Raw genomic sequence first — 19,338 nt, forward strand, 5'->3', positions numbered from 1 at the left:
GTACAAAAATACAAGCTGCTATTCCCCAATGCGAGCTGATAATTTATTAAGCATTACACAAAAAACACAATGTCATATGTACAGAGAAATATACAATAAAAACATTCCTCCTTCAATCTGCACGCCGTTTTCGTGTAAACGTCCTCAATGTGAATAAAGATTCAATTTATACATTTAGCTCATACATAGAATAGGCCTATATCATGGTAGACTACATCAGATGGTCATAGGTGAATTATTCTGCCCTTGATGATACGTGGACATTATATTCCAGAGTGGTTAAAAGTTGCTAAAAAATTTTTTTTTTAGGAAAACTGAATACCATGCAATCCCAATTAAAATGAGATAAATTCTTATTTGTTTGATTAAATTTAGAAAAAGATTATTTGCCAGCGGTGGAGGGGAGTGGACATTTTAAACCACCATCCCGGGCACAATATGTTTGCGTTAATTTAACTCCACTGACACCATCCAACCACAAGACAGTGACAGAAACAGGTCGACAATACAAAAACACGACATCAGAAAACAATCAAATACAACCCATTTATTTTTCCCTCTTTTTCTTTTCTCTTCTCAGTAGCTCACAGAGGACGATGCTTTGACTTTAATCCTGTCTGGAAATAAAAGAAAGTTGAACCCCACAGTGAAATGAGTCATTATGTGGAGAACGTTGCGAGGAAGGGTGGGTGTCATTGATTTCACCAAATTTTCTTCTATTTCAATGTGATCACCTCGTTCATCATGAAAATCCGTAGTTGGAGGTGAGCTCCCGGATCCTATTTTCCCGTGTCATTTTCTTCAGTTTCATCCGGCGGTTCTGGAACCAGATTTTAACTTGTCTGTCCGTCAGGTGGACGCTTTTACTGATCTCTAGGCGGCGCTCTCGGGTCAGGTACATGTTGAAGAGGAACTCCTTCTCCAGCTCCAGTGTCTGGTGCTTGGTGTATGGACAGCGTTTCTTCCGGCCGCTTTTTGCTGTCAGCCAGTTGGCCGTGTTTTCACTTTTTTTGTCTCCTAAAGAAAATGGCAGATACATGTTTTTACGCACTGCAACATGAGGGACTGTGGTGTGTGTGTGTGTGTGTGTGTGTGTGTGTGTGTGTGTGTGTGTGTGTGTGTGTGTGTGTTAAAGTATGGCTTCTTTGTTAGACTCAATATTTGGAATGAAACGCCAGTAATAGTTAGAAAACATTACATAATGCATATAATAATTAGCACCAATAGTTCAGTCAAACAGTAACATTGTTTTGTGTCAAAAGAGTGAAAGAATATAAAGACATCATGGCACAGAAAAATCTATAGGCCTGCACTAATACATAACCCTATTTAACAGTATTTTTACGCAGCGCTCAAAAGAAATACCGGCTAAGGCTATAGGTATTTAAAATGTATTATATTGTATGTATGTCTTTGAAAATAATTCCTTAATTCCATAATTCCCCAGTTCACTCTAGGAATGTTTAATTAAACCAAATCTTGCTTTTCCCTATTACTCCTTGACTCATTTTTTTATTTTACGCATAGTCTTTCCGGACGTATTCATGCATATATATCTCATTTTAATGCATTTATACCATACAAACGTGTGTTATTAGAGACGATTTGTAAATAAAATGTTCCCGTACTCGCGTCTTGACTAGTCACGGCAGTCTGAACGTAACATAGAACTTGACAGGTGCCATTAAAAAGCCTCACTCTACCTTCGCTGCATGTAAACAAAACAACAGTGCAGGACCGCACCTGAACTGTGATTACCTTTAGTGGACGTTGCTGGTCTCTCTTTGTCGTGCTCTTCTGTCTCGTCAGCTGAGGAGGCTTCTGCATCCGAAGACTCGCGTGCCTCCTCGGTCCCCGGTGCAGCGTGAGGCTGCAGGACTGCGTTTCCCGAGGACACTGGCTCCTCGGTGTTCCTCCCTTCCTGCGCCGTGGTTGGAGCAGAAGTCGAGGTTGGTGGCGTGTGGAAGCGAGCAGGAGCAGTGGGGTGTAGGCCAAAATGAGAATGGGAAGGGTTCGGCTGGGGGCCGTTGGTGTTGTAAAGTTTATGAGAATGTGCGTGCGTCTGAGACAAGCGGAAGTAGCCCGGCACAGGCACTGAGCCCCCGCCGGCGCCATCGGTAGCTGTACAAGAACTCGAGCCGAGGCCGGCTGTTGTTAACCTCGAATATGTAAGATCTTCAGCGGTGGACGCTTTAGGGCACTTCGGCTGCTCATACAGGCAGTAGGTGCTCTCTTCCTTAATGTTCTGCGGGAACGAGCAGGGCGCGACCTGGGGACCCACCGGGTGCTCTTGGTCCATTCGACATGACCTCTGCGCGTCCATCCACATCTCCATGCTGGACATGTACGCGCCTGAGGCAGAAACCATGTTTTGGGCACCCACCTCGCTCCGCTTACCCATACCTGGGAAGTATCCATAGTTGTGTAGTCCATAAGGTACTTCTGCAGCGGTACTATGGGGCACGCACACCGCGCTCCCCGTGTAGTGACCTCCACCGCTCTCGGTGCGGCCACTGATCAGAGAATCCACTAAAAACGCATTTCCTGACGGGGTGTCCGAACATGACATTATTGTAGTGTATTTTGGCGAAGGGAGAAGATAGCCCTTTCTGGCTGACATTTCTTGTGCAAAACATGCTGGATATGATTAGAGGCACCCCCCCCTTCTCTGCCGTGCGGGCTGTAAAACCAATGGAAATGCTGGAAGTTGGGCAGTCCCTCCCACTCCGCGGCTACGTAGCAACCGGAGCGATATCCATCATGGAGCTGAGGCAGAGAAAGGAAACAGCACAGCAATCAGTGTGTTCCCTCACCTCGCCTTAATGCACCACCATTACCCCGTAGAAGGGGCGAGGTCCGACACGATACAAAGTTTAAAAATACATATTTATAAAAACGCAGCATTGCATTAATGAATTTAAACGAGCTTTTAAATCACTTCAACTGTACAAACCAAATGATGTCTGAAGCACTGATTGCCCCTCTCCTATATGCAAATCAAATGTTACCACAAAGCTCAACAATAAGTGCAACAGAAGAAGCATCAGATTTATAAAACCACAAACCTCTAAAATTGATACATAGTTTACGTGAGTGGTGGAAGGGAAAATAACTAGATAAATCCAACCCCTTTTCATGACAAAACACACTAAAATACTAGTTTACATTAAGGAGATATGGCCTTAAGGTGGAAAATCAAGTTTTAAGGTATAGGGCTGCAGAAACCCACCAACAAAGACATACAATAACACAGCCATGGGATTTAGTGGTAATAAAATGTTTTTAACTGTAGGGAGAATTTGCCTTTGGCGAAATGACTTGGCAAGAAGCCGTTTTATATGGTACATCCTTTAACCTCAAGACTGAACTCTTCCGCACTAAAAGCAAAGGGTGTTACAACTAATGTTGCCTGGAGATAGAGTGAATAATATCAAACATACTACTTTTTTTCTAAAAAAATTTCGTTTATTAATTTTTCCACAGGAATGTCTCTGAAGTAGTTAATATCAAGTTTACATCGTTTAACTGTTTTGGTGTACTCCTAAAATTACTGTATTACATCAAATAAAAGCCCTTTTAACTTAAGATGTAGGGCTACTATTGACTTATGTAAAACATCAACATTAAAGCTATGCCCGTGCGTAAACAACGGTGAACAAATTCCCTGTCATCAGCAATTAAAAGCAATTTAAGTTACAGTAACGAAAAAAAAAGCCTTTATACAACAAATAAGTGGCTTAATATTTGACAAATTACTGCACCCTTAAAACATTACATTTATTTAAAAAAATGATCATATGAAACAGGATATACAGTAACTTCCTTTATTAGAGCCTGGATGAGGCATTGGTTTTCTCTTGATACATAAAACTTAGGCGCATATCATTTTACATTTCACATTAAAAACATGAAAATACTTTTTCATATATCTATTGGATATTTGGATTTGTATTAATAATACAAATCACTAATTTAGGATATGGAAATGAGTTCATCTATACCCGACTAGTCATTACGCACAACACAAAATAAGGTTAAACCTGCATGTACTTTCGTTCAAAGGCTAAGAACACAGTTTTGGACCGCAGTATTGATCTGTCTTTCTTATATACACACACACACATCAAAAATTCGAACTTGTTAAATTGCCAACATATTGGTCACGGCGCTGTGAGGGAACATGCACAATGTGCCACAGCAAAGCAGACATAAAGGTTGCACATACAAGTCATCCTGTCGGTCCAATTTGGGGCAATAAGGGCCACAATAAAACTCTCCTTCCATCTCGCAGTGTCCTTGGCCATGTGCACTCTATTGCTCTCTCCAGGTTGAAGTTAATCTCGGCCAGCTTTGCCATTACCAGGCCCAGGTGGCCGCTAGCCCCCCGGGTTTGTTTGCAGCCTGTTGTACTGAAATGAGGAAATTTGGGAGAAATTCATAAATTGAGCCCATTTAGGTTTTCAAACGCTCTGTCATTGACAGCTCATTTATGTACACTGGCTTAGATTTTTGCGCGTCGACGGTGGACATTTGTCACTCCCTCCTGCTCATAACGCACATATTTCAAATGACTTAAATGACTGGAAGTTGGTTGAAGGTTATTTGTGTAGATGAATATAATACAATTATCCATTTCAAAAGCAAAATGACGTATTATAGAAATATATAAAATAAAGAGCTTTTTCTGCAGTGCGAGAGTTTTAAAGACGAAGGCCGTGCGCAGAGCATTTGAGCTTGTTTAGTAAATTCCCCAAAATACATCAAATAATTCTATACAACGTTAACCTACTAAATACAGACACACTAACAGCACTAGGTCCAAAGCCTGTGTACTCTTCCCCACAGCGGCCTGTTCCTTATAGGACATATGAGCCAGTAAGGAAACTAAATACATCAATTCATTATGTGTGCCCAGTATTAAATTGTTTTGGCCTGCACACCTCGTGGTGCTGTACTGGCATAGGGGCCTATCGATATCTTTGTGTTACAGTTATTAATTGTAGCTATTAAATCTTCATTTTCACAGCTGCCCGGCTATTATATCCTCAAAACAGTTTACTCTGACCACTGGCTTTGATCCGGCCCATATAATCGTGGCCGAAGAGGCCGTTTGAGTCGTATCATGTTCGTCCCGAGTGCAGTTATGGACAATAATGCGGCGTTTTATTACATCCAGCGGAAGCATTTATTTTTCAGGAGAGACAAAGGAGAAAGAGACTCGGTTCACACGCATTAAGGTCCAGAATGGCCACTCGCCACTTGGACTAACACTGATAGCCTGATAGTGCAGCTCCGTGTCTATGACAGGAAGGAAGGGGAGACGCGATTGCTGCCCTATCACCATCAGATCGACTCTTCTAATAACGGCTTTTATACACTTGGCACGTACAGAGAATAATGTGATTTGGAAGGACGTCAAATGTTGTTAGCGGATTCTTTGAAGAGGAAGAAGAATGAGCATACAAGCCAGCTGCTGTGATTTAAGATGAGCTGCATTAGCACGAGAACCATCTGAAAAATGAAATCATTTGTTTTGTATCCAGCACCCACTGCTTACTGCTATATCATTAAGATACTAACTGTATCCATTTCTTAATAATTAAAGCAGACTTTCCCCAAATCCAAAACATTTGTGGTTAGACTGGACGGGGTTGCAGATCTCTCCAGGTACAAGCCGGCCATGCTATACTTCAACCATTAAAAAGCACAAGCTCAGCAAAATGAATAGCACATGCAGCATGAAGGCTTGGCACACATGTGTTGCCTTATTAGGGCCCCCAGGAAGACTTTCTCTACCGCACGGCCCAGTGAGCACCAGAGAGAAATGTGGAAAGTAAACTCAAAGCGGCTCCTAACCCAAACTAGCAGGCCTCGCATGCAAGAGAAGAATCTTAAGGGCTGAACATACAGAAGGTTTGTTCTTGTAACAGAGCAAACTATTCCAGCTCCAGGCTGTGTTGACAACTACTTTTTACCTGTGTGCATTCGAGGTGAGCTTGCAGACGAAAAGATCCACGGCCGTGACATTGGTCCCAACAGCGCCGCCCGGTGGTAGAGGAAGCGTCTAGTCCTGAGTGCAGCCGTTGCCACTAAACTGATTCGAGGTGGATAAACCACACGAGGGGGAAAAGCCTCTCAAATGAAGTCGATGCAGCATGCAAGCAGAGGCTTCTCCTAGCAGTCCTCTCCCTGTCGTTGCTCTCGCCTCCTTGGTAACACAGTTAATAACCTTGGGTCTCAGACGGTTTATTGCACTGCACTCCAATTGTACAAATGCCCCAGACTCTCAGACAGCTTTTATGGCCGCGTTGCTGCGGCAACAGGGAGGATGTCCCGTAATTAGGGACGGAATTCCAGCGCGCAGTAAAGGATGCGCAAGGCAAGGCTGGACTATGGCAGAGAGAGGCAACCATAAACTTCAGCCTCTCTCCCCGCGTTTATGGCCCTTTTGACTGTCATATATGAACGCCAATGCGCTGCGGCTAGCTCCCATAAACACAGTGATAACAACAGCAAATATGGCGACCCTCGCCAAAGGAGACTGCTGTTGGAACAGTGTTTCCAAAGCCAATCAGCGAAATGACAGCTTGCTTGCACACACACAAACACTTCAGAAAGAGACAGTCAGAAACGAATGTAAAACATAGTGTGCATGGTGAAATGCTGAATGTTTGGCAACAATAATGTTGATCGATAAAGGCGAACCTATGAGCTATCCACAGTGGTTCAGTAACACATGGAATGCAACAGTTGTAAAATATCTTATATAGCTCAAAATAATTGCAAAACACTACAGTACAAACAATTTGAGAGCACAAGAATGACATTACTTTTTAGTTTATATCTATCTAGATTTGATCTATCGAAGACCATAATTAAAGATTTAAGATTATTTGATAAAATTTAACAAGAACCGACAGCTTCGTTATTTAATTTGTTACTAAACATAAAAACAGGCTTAATTTGCATCAGGTAGTATACGTGTGTGTCTATTAGGTTGGACGGTTCATAATATGCATGCCCTCAGGTTTGCGGCACATGTTGTGCAGTGCGGTGTTTTTTTAATTGTTTGCTACATACCAAGGCACCCAATTTGTAATAATTCTACTGCAAGCGTGGGTGTAAATAGGTTGATTTTGCGTGCGTAAAATGTGCGTATTTTTATTCAGCAAATGTGTTACAAATCTACATTTAAAAAAAAAGAAAAGGTGGGGGGAACAATGACCACGCAGAAATACTTTTTCTTCAATAATCTTTTCATTTGTTTTTTTATTTGGAAATATAGTATAATACACAATAGTTTGGGCATACCAAGCAATTGATTCACTGCGATGACCCTGACCAGCCTTGCCCTGACAGCACATTTGAAAATGTTGCTTTTTATCTTTAGACTGCAAGTACCAAAGGATCACGAGTCATGAGAAAAATATTCTGTTATGCGTATCAATATGAGACCGAAGAGGCCCGCTGCATATATACCTGTGTGAATATGTTGGGCGTGTACCTCAGTGCAACTCCACACGGATCCAGTAGATAAGCTTATCTCTCTGGTTTGGCCTGCATTATCAATACTAGACTGATAGTCTCCAAAAATCAAAAAGGGACAACATGGATTAAGGTATTGAAAGATACGCAAAATATAAATACGTACAGCCCTCATTCTGCAGGCTACAGGAAAGACGACAAAAGCTCGTTTTGAGGTCAGCCCAGACTGAACACGGAATCCCAATAGCCTGCCTGTAATAATGGACTTTGACTTGGTTACCCGTGGCATGAAAAGGAGATAGTAAACGAGTGGCTACAAAATAAATAAGCACACAAAACAAACACATCACATTCTCATCCGTTCGGACTCATTATTTGGTCACACCAATATAGATTCAGTTATTAAAGTCGTCATGATCCTAAATCCACCACTTTTCTGATTTTAAAAACAGAAAAACAAGTAGGCTAAAATACATCTTTTGATTACAAAATACACTGGGTCAGTCAATTAGTGACTGCTATTTTTTGCCCGTGTGAAAGGAAAATAAACAAGGCGTCTGTGAGTCACAATAATATTAACATGGGCCTTCGCAAGCACAGTCTTCGCGAGGACAAATATCCGTTTCTACATTTTTCCCAAAACAGAGTTTTAAGAGCGAAATCAAAGTCCACAGACTGTCTTAATTCATGCTCAATCGTTAGTTCATTCAGATCACAGGGTACTGTTGTCCTCGAACTTGAAATTAACCATTGAGCAGTGTTGCTGCTGCTGTCGCGGCCATTGTGGTACACAATGTACACTGGGAGAGTCACAGCCGGAGAGCCAGTCTGTAAACGCAGTCAGTCCCACAGCAGAGGACTTTGAAGGCTGTGACGGTGCTGTGTTTGACCCCTAAAGCAGAGGGTTAGACGTATAATATTGTAATCTATCTCTGTTCAGTTTCTTCTCCTTCATGCGGCGGTTCTGAAACCAAATCTTCACTTGTCGGTCGGTGAGGTTGAGCATCCGAGACAGTTGCATGCGTTTCTCCTTGTTAATGTACACACTGAAAAAGAATTCTCTTTCAAGTTCTCTGATCTGATATTTGGAATAAGGACACCTTTTCTTGCGGGTCCTCTGTCCATCTGGAAGGCACAAAAAGAAAGAGTACACCGGTCACAGAAAATATAAACATTTCAAATTAGCCATGACTATGTTACAAAAAGATTTATACGCCTTCGACGTTGCCAAATTACGCATGAGCGGATTTCCTCTACATAAAGCATTAATAACATATTTCCCTTTTCAACATTTCAAGTCTCATATGTAGTGATATTATATTTCACTGGAAAGATTACCAAACCATGGGCTGGCTGGACAATGCACTTGGGCTTTGACCTTTTCTAGCAAAGGAAAACAACAAGCTCACTTTCAAATATGAGCAATAATTAATAACAGCTACAGGAAACTGAGACTGTGCTGCATTAGACAGTTTATATGAAAATATTGGTTTATATAACAAAAAGGGGGAAATGTAGTACGAATAGGAACACAGAGTCCATGATAGCTTTAACACAAGAGCTCATGTGTGCTAAACCTTTAACCAGAGGCACCACCCTCGTGCATGTGCTCTTTTAACGCTAAGAAACCGTGAAACAGGCACGTTATAATACATGGAATTAACGCAGGTCTGTATTAGGAATTCACCTTCATATCTGGGTGCTTTTGGAAACGTCAGGGAGTGTTAAAGAAAAATCACCGGCCTGGTGTCTTTCACGGCCAATTTCAATTCCAAACACGTGATCCTGCAGTTTATAACAAAGTTTTGTTGGGGGGTGGGGGGGTCTACAGGCCCTCTATAAACCTTATATGCTTATAAAACAGCATATAAAAATTTTAACAGCAGCGCGCAAGATTGCAAACTTTCTCTCATAACCAAGGCGCTGACTTTAATACGTACTGCTGCTGCTGGATTTCTCCTCATTGTTGCCGGAAGATAACTCCGGGCTGCTCGTCTCATCCCGTTGCTCCTTCGCTTCGGTATCCCGGCATGACGGTGCGTCCTCCGGCGCAGAGCTGGGTTGCTTAGTCGGGGTTTTGTCCCCTGAGTAGCCATTTGTGGAGGAGCTCTCCGACGCGTTCCCGTACGCTGTCTCATAAAACTGGTCGAAGGCTTGTGGCAGCACGCCATTTCTGCCCACGTTCCCGTAGAAATTGGTGGCAGCGGAGCCGGCGCTGGCATGGTGGTGGTGGTGGTGGTACGCGGCGGCGGCGGGGCTGTTTTTACCGAACATGTCCCCTACGACGGCAGTTTGCGCCGACAGACAGTCCCGGTGAACCATGTCCTCCGCGCTGGGGTAGCACTGAGGCAAGTTCCCCCGGTGCGGCCATTTACCGGACGCGTCAATGGCTGCATAGTCCCTGAACGTCACCTCTCTGACTGGTTGGACCTGCGGCAGGTTAGAGGAGTAGGAGTATGTCATGGGGCGGGTGGACGGGGTCTGGGATAAAAACGAGGGAAGACCGGAGAAATCAGCCCCCGCCGATACGTAATACGTGCAACTGGGCAAATACATGTTCGATCCGACGGGGACCCTTTCGTCAAAATCCATCATCGTAGTTCACCCTCTACTACAACTCTTTGTTGGGGTTTGATTCCTCTATAACCGCCCTGAACATGGCTCTGAAGCTCCGTGCCTCCTGCCTCTTTGAAGCAGGTTCGCTAAGCAGAAATTTGGAGACGTAGGCTGACGTGGAGAGCCATCTCCATCCACTCCACGGAGGAGGAGGTCACGTGACCAAGCGGCAGAAATTGACAGATTTTCAGGCTGTGTATATGTGTGTGTGTGTATGTGTGTGTGTGTGTGTGTGTGTGTGTGTGTGTGTAGGAAAGAGTGTGTGTAGGAGTGTAAGAGACATGACTGCTGTGTGTCCTAAAGCTTGACATTGGTGGTTTATCGCCATGTCGGCTTAAAAATGAATTCCTAAGAAGAGTAAACTATAATTTGATGCTGGCGGAAGAGAGGGATGTCAATCGAAGCTTTGACCAAAATATCATTATCAATTTCCCAGATGTTCTGTCCTTTTCCACACTCAGCCCTGAAAAATATGTGCGTATTTTAAGCATTTCTAGTTTTCCTTGTTTTGAAGTTATGCATACACTGCGTGAAAAATAAAAAGGTTTCTGGAAGCTAACTTGTCCGGGCCCTACCTGATAATAACATTAACTAAACCAGCATTATTGTGCATAGATAACATGAACCTGAATTGGAGGAAGGAGACAACCAGCTTATCTCTGAAGTCTGCTTTTAGAAATGTCTTTGTCATCATTTGGTGGTTTTACAACATGGCATTTGGCCCAGTGGGCATTTGGTTATCAGGGTCATGTTCAAAGTAACGGCTAATGTTTCAACTGGCTACAGCCTTGTTGACGAAATAAATACAGGAAACGGTGTTAAAATTCATAGTGAACAGAACACAAATTTAAGGTAAACCCAGACAATAACTTTTTGGTGTTCTGTGAAACCTTACACCAATAAACAAGTATTTTAAAATTGTTTCAGATTTTAGATTAATAAATACATTTTATTATTGTAATATTTTGTATTTGTGATTAACAACAGAAGAAACCGGCATATACTTATCAGAAAAGACTGGAGGCTCATTGGGGAAAATGCGATTTGATAGTCTGTCGCCTACAGTCATTAAGAGACTCTGCTTCAATAGTCAAATGTTACAACCTCTTTAAAATTATAAACTTAGACTATTTTTGAATGATCCTTGTCTTACTGTTTTGCCTCATATAAACATTTAATGGATCCACTACCAGCGCCAAAAGTCCCAACATTCAAGCCCGCTCCATTTTTACGCACGGCTATTTCTTTACGTTTTGGTGCAAATATTTATTCAAACGTGCGTCGTTCGGTAAGAAGACAGCTTCCAGAAATGTACAAGGCACTTCTATGTTTTGGTGAATAATAATTTTCATCAGACACCCTATTTTTTTGTTTGTTTTTTTTCCCCCATGACGCATATATACATACATTTGCTAAATCCCATCAACATACACACAAAACCAGAAGGGAAAACATTGTTTCTGAACGTATCATGTTTCGCAGGATTTTAAAATACCAAATAATACAGTTATAGTTCGAAATATAAAAAGCAACATCCTGATTGTGAATAACCTAAATATCCTGAGGCTATAATTTGTCATACAGGAATATGCAAATAATTTTGGATTAAATGTTTACTTTCCACTGAAGATAAAGTAAATTAAGAATACTTTTGAGATAGATCTTTTGAAATGCAGGGATTTCTTCTATTTCATTTGGTAAACATGTCCCAATGCTCATTCCCTGGCTCTCCGCTCTGAGGCCACCGTAGAGCTCGTTTTGGACAGGCTGCAACCTGACTCTAATGTGCTGTGAATGAGAGACCTGAGCTCGGATTAAGACCGCCGCGGCTGGCCTGGCCCCACAGCCCGATGTGCACATTGGGATCCAAGGGGCTCCTGATGGTACATGTGAAACACAACCTTAAAATATCACACACACTAAGACGGTGCAAGCACCAACTAACGCCCTGTGAGGCTATCAAAACAGGAAAAACATGCAGCCTGTGCTATCCACCGTCCTGCTTGCAGGCCGTGTTATTTGGATACATTGCAGGGGCACAAACAACTCGAGTGTCTTTGCGACCACACGCTCCGCCTCTCAGTCAATCCAGACAAATTCTACGAGTTGTGCTGAAGCTTTTAAGCTGTAATTGAGCACAGGATGGCCAGGAAAACCAAAGCCAGCTCTGCACAGACCTGCGTTTTTATAGCTGCTATAGTATTCTGCTGCGCTTTTTTTTCCTCCCCAGCCAGACAGACACCACAAAACTGGCCAAGCGTGATAGGAAGTCGCCACCTACACGGACTCAAAGCCAGCAGCTGAGGGTTTTCAACGACATAGAAACATGTCATGTCTGTACACAAGGTAAGATTTCTACTTATAATAAATAAGCCCATATTTAACCATTTTACTAAAATAATTAAAATAATTATCCTAAACAGAGACAAACGTTAAAATCATTCAAATTAAAAGCCAATTTTATGTCAACTGTGTTTTGTATTAAGGAGGTCGTTCTGCGGATCATCTGACCATCCTCCTTGCGCGGGTTTTGGTCATCAAAACTGCAGTCTGGCGCTGCGTAAAAGCGCTCAAAGCCAAAGCTTTGTCTGTACGGTCGACTTCAAGTTCGGGGGAGGGAGAGGGTCCTCCACAGAGAGCAAAGGGCCCACCGTGCCCCGGATGGAGTTCCTGTAATTGCTTTTGCATTTACGCAGGCTTTAGGTTACAAGATTGGTCGATAATGTGAGCCTGTTACTATGTTGAGGAAAAGTCAAATGAACTTCACCTTCGCACTAATAGTATATCATGAGAGATGTAGGCCCTTAATATACTGTCTGGTGTAGGTTTGAATTTAACTCTAAATAGTGCTATAAATAGTTAACCATTGATACTAACACATGTTACTTGGGAGAATTGTTCTATTAACCCCTTGGGTTGATAATAACTTCATCTTATGCGCTGTACGCAAAGAAAACATTCAGTTTAGATCAGATTGTGGACAAAAAAGGAAACATACAGCCTAAAAGATCAACATCAGCGCACTGACGTTTGGCAATAAACAGCCATGAGTGACCATGAAGAAGATTTGATATGGAGATAGACAGAATCAGTGTATTTACTCAGGGACACTGTTTTCACACACATAAAAACACTTGGGTAATGTTATTTAGATTAAATCAAACACTAAAATCATACAATTGTATGAATTCACAGATACCAACACAATCTATTTAACTTTAAATTACGTGTAACTCCTATCCTGGAGTGATAGAAGCGCAGTGTTTTTTGTTAGGAAGAGAAAGCGACATACAGATAGCCCAATCCGCGTGCCATAAAACCTTGTTAGACAACAAGTAAACAATCAAGTGTGGGGAGGATCTGAAAGTACAGTTTAACGCCACGTCAGGTATGCCTATAGGCTAAAAGGACGCTAAATAAGCGCATTCAGTGTCTTGCAAAGACACCTCCTGTAGTTTAAGTCTTCAAGTGGAATAAAAACCCACAGAGCTTTAGTACTGGCTGTTTTGTTGTTTTCATTTTATGGTAGAAAAATGGGCCACAACACCTGCGCCTCAAAGCATCTATTGACTATATTCTTAATTTCTAAATGAAAACACCTTCTCTAGTGTGGTGTGCTGAGCAGGAGGCCGAAAAGATCTGTCTGACTATACAATACGACGACGGGTGCCAACTGTGGCCTTTTAATGCACACACTCTTATAACATGCATTAAAAGATAACAAAATACAACTTAACTAAACATGGAGGTTTGTAATGCGGGCCAGTAGTCGCACAGCCAAACCAAAACTAGTCTGAGCTAATTAATACACGTATAATAATCAGACAAAACATCTATTAAAAATATAAATGCTCGTGTTCACTTGTGTTTTTTCCTTTGTATATATACACACACTTTATACTACACTGAGATTTATTTTTTTTAAGTGATTTTGAACTTGAATGGTGCATGGTCTTGGCTCAGCTGTTATGTTGCTGGCTACATTGATACGAGCCTGGGGTTGCGGGGGGATTATAAAACCATCAGACTGAAACATGAAACAATCAGAGCTTGCACATAGTTGCGTACAAACGCACGAGCAGGAATACATCAGTAAATTTGAACCTGATTCGGCGAACAACTGTTGATTTATCCACAGGTGACAGAAATGTAGGCCGACAGCGATGGCGACGACAGAGGGGCAGGGCGGACCACACAGGGGCCATGCAAGGAAACTGACCAACTCCACGGTCAACGGGAGCACCTCTGGCTGACCAGCGGAGACGCACAATGCTGGATTAGCCTGCAGAGGGTATCCTGGGAAACGAGGCGTCAGCAGGAGCGGGCCTGGACAAAAGGACAAACTGGACTTCAATAAATGAAATTTTACAAAGGAAAAAAATAGAGGGGGAAAACAAACAAAGAAATAAGTCGCAATTCAGTGTAGTGATAGGGATTCAAATCTTTAAGTAACTCAATGTACAAACTAGGTTAGTGCGTCAGAAAAACCCTCGTGTCATAATTGCCACTTGCTATTGATGGCTTGGGGATTGTAGAACAAAAGAAAAAAAAAACAGTCAGAGCTTAAAGTGAATTTCTACTTTCATTCCAGTCTTCGAAATGTGTGCGCATGCTCAAAAAAAATTTGAGCATAAATTTCTAATACCTTTAATAAAAGAAAAAACTCGGATTGAGCCGGGTGAATAGTATACCTTTTTCTTTCTCCTTTGGATGTTTTTTGACTTAATAAAATAGCCTATATACGCTCAATGTTTGGTCGGATTTAAGCATCTCTGCATTTGACTTCAGATGTGATCTCCCATAACAAGATAAACCAGAATATTTAACAGTCGTAGATGTTAACGTACCGTTTGGAAATTGTGCAAGTCAGACCAACACCACCCTCGCAGTCTATTTTGATGGGAAATTTAGAAATTTAGATGACACTGCGTTTTTTGTTTTGTTTTTTCCGAATGGGAAAATCTCGGTTAACGGGCACAGACACGACATTTAGATCAAATATATTTGATCAATACAGATTTATTCGATTGAACGACCAACATCAACGAAAACGTCGCCCCTGGATTAAATTTCTCGCTTTTGCCTTCTAAGTATAGCCTAACTCATGAACAAATAATGATGAACGAATGTCACAACTGGATATTGTAGTTTCATTCGCAGATCCTAAATGATCCTGTTTCTTAAAGAGGGTGGCCACCAAATGATCATACAATAACTGTTTCTACTCTTTAAAAATCCCATGGACTGCTGTTCAATCAATAGCCTATTTTACTTATTTACTTAATATGTGAAATTACCATTAGACCGTACATTCATTTATTTAGGATTAAAACAGTAACTCTGTCACAGCAGACTATTGTCTGCAGGATACAAATATGAAGCATCTGCAGCAATGTTTAAACCATTTTCAGAGACACGCAGATTTCATTAATCTCCCCTCTGTCGCTTTTTGGTAACACTTTGAGATAGGGAATCAAATTTTCAAGAAAAACGTGCTTTTGCGTGTTTAACAAAGGTTCGCTGCACAAAGCGGCCATTCTTTGACTATAATTAACGTGAAATACGTATTTTGCTTTGAGGGGATTAATTGAATCTGTGTTTAGGCAAGCAAACGCCACGAAGCAATCACACCGTCTGCTTTCACTGTAAACCATGACTACATTCATAATCGCTGTATATCTTCCATTTACACCATGCCAAGTCTATGCATCCTTCATAAATGAACAGTAAATTATTTGGCATTTATATTTCAAACTAAATTAGATGATCTACGGAGGTATCAGGGCAGGAAAAGCCCGTCTGTGGAAGTATAAGACGCCGAGTGGGACATGGAGGAGGCTTTCACATAATCTCGGTCAAGTGCTTCTATTTGACCGCTGTCACGGTCTTGGATAAACGTATGTCTGCTCAGGTCTTTGTGGTGTATTACGAGATTATCTTCCAAACTCGGTCTTTCAAGCTTGACCAGAGCTATATTGTTGACTGGCTGAAGGTTGCAGGCCTCGCATCCATTACAGACAGAGACAGCGAAGGTCAATGTAAAGAGCAATGCCTAGTGTTGGCCCTGTCTGTGTTCAACCACGTCTGACAAGCAGGCGAGTGACATACCGGGCTGCTTATGGGATGTGTGGTCTATTAGACCTATTCACTGATCCGAAAACCTCACAATGTATGAGTATATTTAATAATACAGACTTTCTGCCTGTATTATATGAAGACTATCTCTGAGGATGCAAAATAGACTTTTCAATTAATTTGACGAAAAGAAACCATGACCTGTTTTTTTTTTTTGTTTGTTTGTTTGTTTGTTTTTTGAAAAAAGGCCATTTTCACTGTTGGTGCGTAACATAGAATTGAATAGTAAAACGTCACAGGCTTTAACATATATTGTTAAAAAGCGCACCTTAGTTATTTCCTTCTTTCTTCACATATTTGTGATTAAAGTAAACGTGAATGATACATGGGACTCCATGTATAGCTTTTTAAAATAAAGAATAGGTTAATTGAACCCTTTTTGAGTACTGAAATTAACTGTAATTCACTCTTTTGCCTTAGTGTGGCAGCAGAACTCAAGTCTTGCACAGGGATCCAGTCCAGCCTCCTGTGTTTTCCTGCCCCAGTCGGGAGGGCTGTCCGATCAAACATGGTTCATGTAGAAGAGAGGGATGGGCGGAGCGCTGTGCTGTAAGCGTTGGACTGTCAAGTTATACGTCAGCTTGAAGGCGGGACTTGTAGGCTTGTTTTGGTTCTCAGCAAGCCAATAAGACGCTTCTGTGCTCCCTCGCAGCCAATGAGCTGCCGTGTTGGTGACGTCACTGCAGTACTCTTCCGCTCTTCTGTGTTTTGGGACTACAGGATGCACTGAGCAGTCAGACATCTCACTTTTCTCCCATCTGAGCTTATTGTATAACGCGTGCGCGCCCGGCCGTGCCTACGTCAGAGGACGTGGGAGCATGGCAACGCTGCATTCCGTGCTCGCGGACGTAGGCTACTGTCTCCATGTGCAGATCATGAGCACAAGATATCAGACTACTCACTATTTAAAAATAAAGCGCAATCCAGCCTTTAGTTGACTATAAATAACCCCGAATTAATGTTTGTTTAGGCTACTGAATATCTGGCATTTTTACAAAAGTGTGAAACAAGTAAACTTTGAATAGTACATGAAACTCTCATAATAATGAGTCAATATTAAGAACGTGCTTTGAAATGTTGAAACAACATCCATTAAGATGAGATATTAGATGTTAATAATATAAGTCCAATAAATAAAAGAAATGTAGCTGGAAAATAATAGACTGAATAGAAAATGTTTGGCTATAACTGACACCACTACGACTAATACTATATACTATAATAATAATAATAATAATAATAATAATAGCAATTTAAGCACCGAGGTTCCGGATAAGGATTAATAGAAATTGGACATTTTAAGTCTTTTTGAGTCGAGAGAAGGCGGACAATCAGTCTTCTACATCTTTTAGTGAGTAAAGCCATTCACGTTTAGACTTCTTAGCGGATGCAAAGCAAAATAAATAAATAAAAATTAATTAAATTCAATTATTGGGATAAGTTTTTATTTTTAGTTTTTGTATTAATGGATAGGCTATATAAGTCTTATGAACGAGAGTCGTGCTTGAAATTATTGGGGGAACACATAATGCATAAAGCCGTTACAAACGTAACAAAATGGGCTAAAGCAGTTATATCACCACGTAAATCAGCCAAACAGGTGAGAAAGCCAGCCAGAGGAGCTGGAGCTGTGAATAAGGAGCGATTTGGTTTCATGCCTGCAGCTGCACTACAACTGCACTTAGTCACTCAAAAAGAATTTTTTTTTTTAGAACAACAAGTAAATATATCTATACGCTACCACGATATTATCGACAGTGAACGATGGACGATGCGAATGACTGCAGTATTTACGTTTCTAGTACAAGCGCTGATTTATTTTCCCACCAAACACCACAAAACTGCCAGCGAAGGTTAGAATGAATTCCCTTAAACCAAGGTCGCCTCATATTTCTATAGCACAAATATTGCTATGTATACACTATATTTTTTTTTAAAGTGACGCATTTTCAAGCAAAACATTTCAATGAACCCTCCAGAAAATGCACCAAATTAATATTCAATCAAATTCAAAACATTTAAAAATAATTTTTCATCACAGTGACCGAGAGTAATTTTCTTATTTCTGATGAATCCAATAATCACAGAAAGCCTACAGAAATGGTAAAACAATAATCAAAGAGACAACCGGGATTCTGAATTTTCTCATATATACACACACACACACACACACACACGCCTATAGGCCTGCTCCTGTTTTAAAAGCTTAAGAGACAAACCAATAACGCGGCTTGTATGCTTGTGAAGTATTAGTAATTTGTACAACATAGACGGACACCCGGCGCCGTCTAAAACCAGTTCTCTTTTATCAGAAAAAAAAAAAAAAAAAAAAATATATATATATATATATATATATATATATATATATATATATATATATATATATATATAGCAAAGTTGTAGGCCTACGAGTAAAATAGCTGCATCTCAGTAAACGCAGCGTATTAAGGCAACGTTAATATTAGAGCAAAAGTGCGACGCGTATTTCGTGACCTAGAAATGAATGGATTACCTTTAACATATATTTAGGAATAAAACAAAAGCACTAAGAAATACATTTGGAGAGAAAGTTTACCTCAATGCCCTTCAAGTGTGCTTGCAATAATTTTGATATTTGTTTTCATTGTACAGTCACACATACAAGAGTGAGTAAGGGGGATATTTTGCAGTGGTTTATATATGCCTGTGTTTATTATTAAAATAAAAAGGTTCTGCACTATCCACCTGCAGCGGTTTATTACGGCTGCCGTCTCGGTCAAAGTCAAAATACTAAGGCACCTATTATAGAATTGAATGAATAATAATAATACATATTATTATTATTAAGTAGGCCTTTAAGCTCTGTATAGGATGTTTGACCACTGATAAGACACTGGAGTGTGTCAAAGGCGTCGCTAGATGGCGATGTCAGACTATATTTCAACAGAGACCAGCCTCAACTGACTTATTTCCTCTTCTCCCAGAGCCAAACAGAGCTCCACTACACATTACAAATATTTGAATCTCAAAATAGAATTTGTATATAGTATTTGAGGATAAAGAAAGCTGCTTACAAAGCCACTACATCTTCACTGTTGAAACCTCATCTGTCACATGGAGCGG

At 41.0% G+C, this 19,338-nt stretch overlaps 3 protein-coding genes and 1 long non-coding RNA gene across 5 annotated transcripts in view; 1 reads left to right on the top strand and 3 right to left on the bottom strand.

Moving 5' to 3' along the window:
* The window catches only part of hoxa9a (homeobox A9a), a 43,240-nt gene that overhangs the window by 5,526 nt on the left and 18,376 nt on the right, over positions 1–19,338 (bottom strand). The window lies entirely within an intron of this gene.
* Positions 30–6,260, bottom strand: LOC122864053 (homeobox protein Hox-A10). 2 transcript variants are annotated; one of them, XM_044171088.1, is made up of 3 exons: positions 5,976–6,260; positions 1,759–2,766; positions 30–1,017 (listed from the first exon to the last, which is right to left on the bottom strand). In XM_044171088.1, exons 2-3 carry the CDS (start codon positions 2,618–2,620, stop codon positions 743–745), a joined length of 1,137 nt encoding a protein of 378 aa, XP_044027023.1. In that variant the 5' UTR covers positions 2,621–2,766; positions 5,976–6,260; the 3' UTR covers positions 30–742. The 2 variants fall into 2 exon arrangements, with proteins under 2 accessions (XP_044027023.1, XP_044027024.1); XM_044171089.1 differs by lacking the exon at positions 5,976–6,260 and having other exon boundaries at positions 30–617; positions 735–1,017; positions 1,759–2,746.
* Positions 7,239–10,195, bottom strand: hoxa11a (homeobox A11a). Its single transcript, XM_044171099.1, has 2 exons — positions 9,426–10,195; positions 7,239–8,610 (listed from the first exon to the last, which is right to left on the bottom strand). The coding sequence occupies exons 1-2, from the start codon at positions 10,078–10,080 to the stop codon at positions 8,378–8,380; spliced, it is 888 nt and encodes a 295-aa protein (XP_044027034.1). The 5' UTR covers positions 10,081–10,195; the 3' UTR covers positions 7,239–8,377.
* Positions 12,100–14,789, top strand: LOC122864064. The gene is made up of 2 exons (XR_006375140.1): positions 12,100–12,447; positions 14,240–14,789. It is a non-coding gene; the product is annotated as an uncharacterized LOC122864064 (long non-coding RNA).

Source organism: Siniperca chuatsi, linkage group LG17 (assembly GCF_020085105.1).
Source record: "Siniperca chuatsi isolate FFG_IHB_CAS linkage group LG17, ASM2008510v1, whole genome shotgun sequence".
NCBI lineage: Eukaryota > Metazoa > Chordata > Actinopteri > Centrarchiformes > Sinipercidae > Siniperca > Siniperca chuatsi.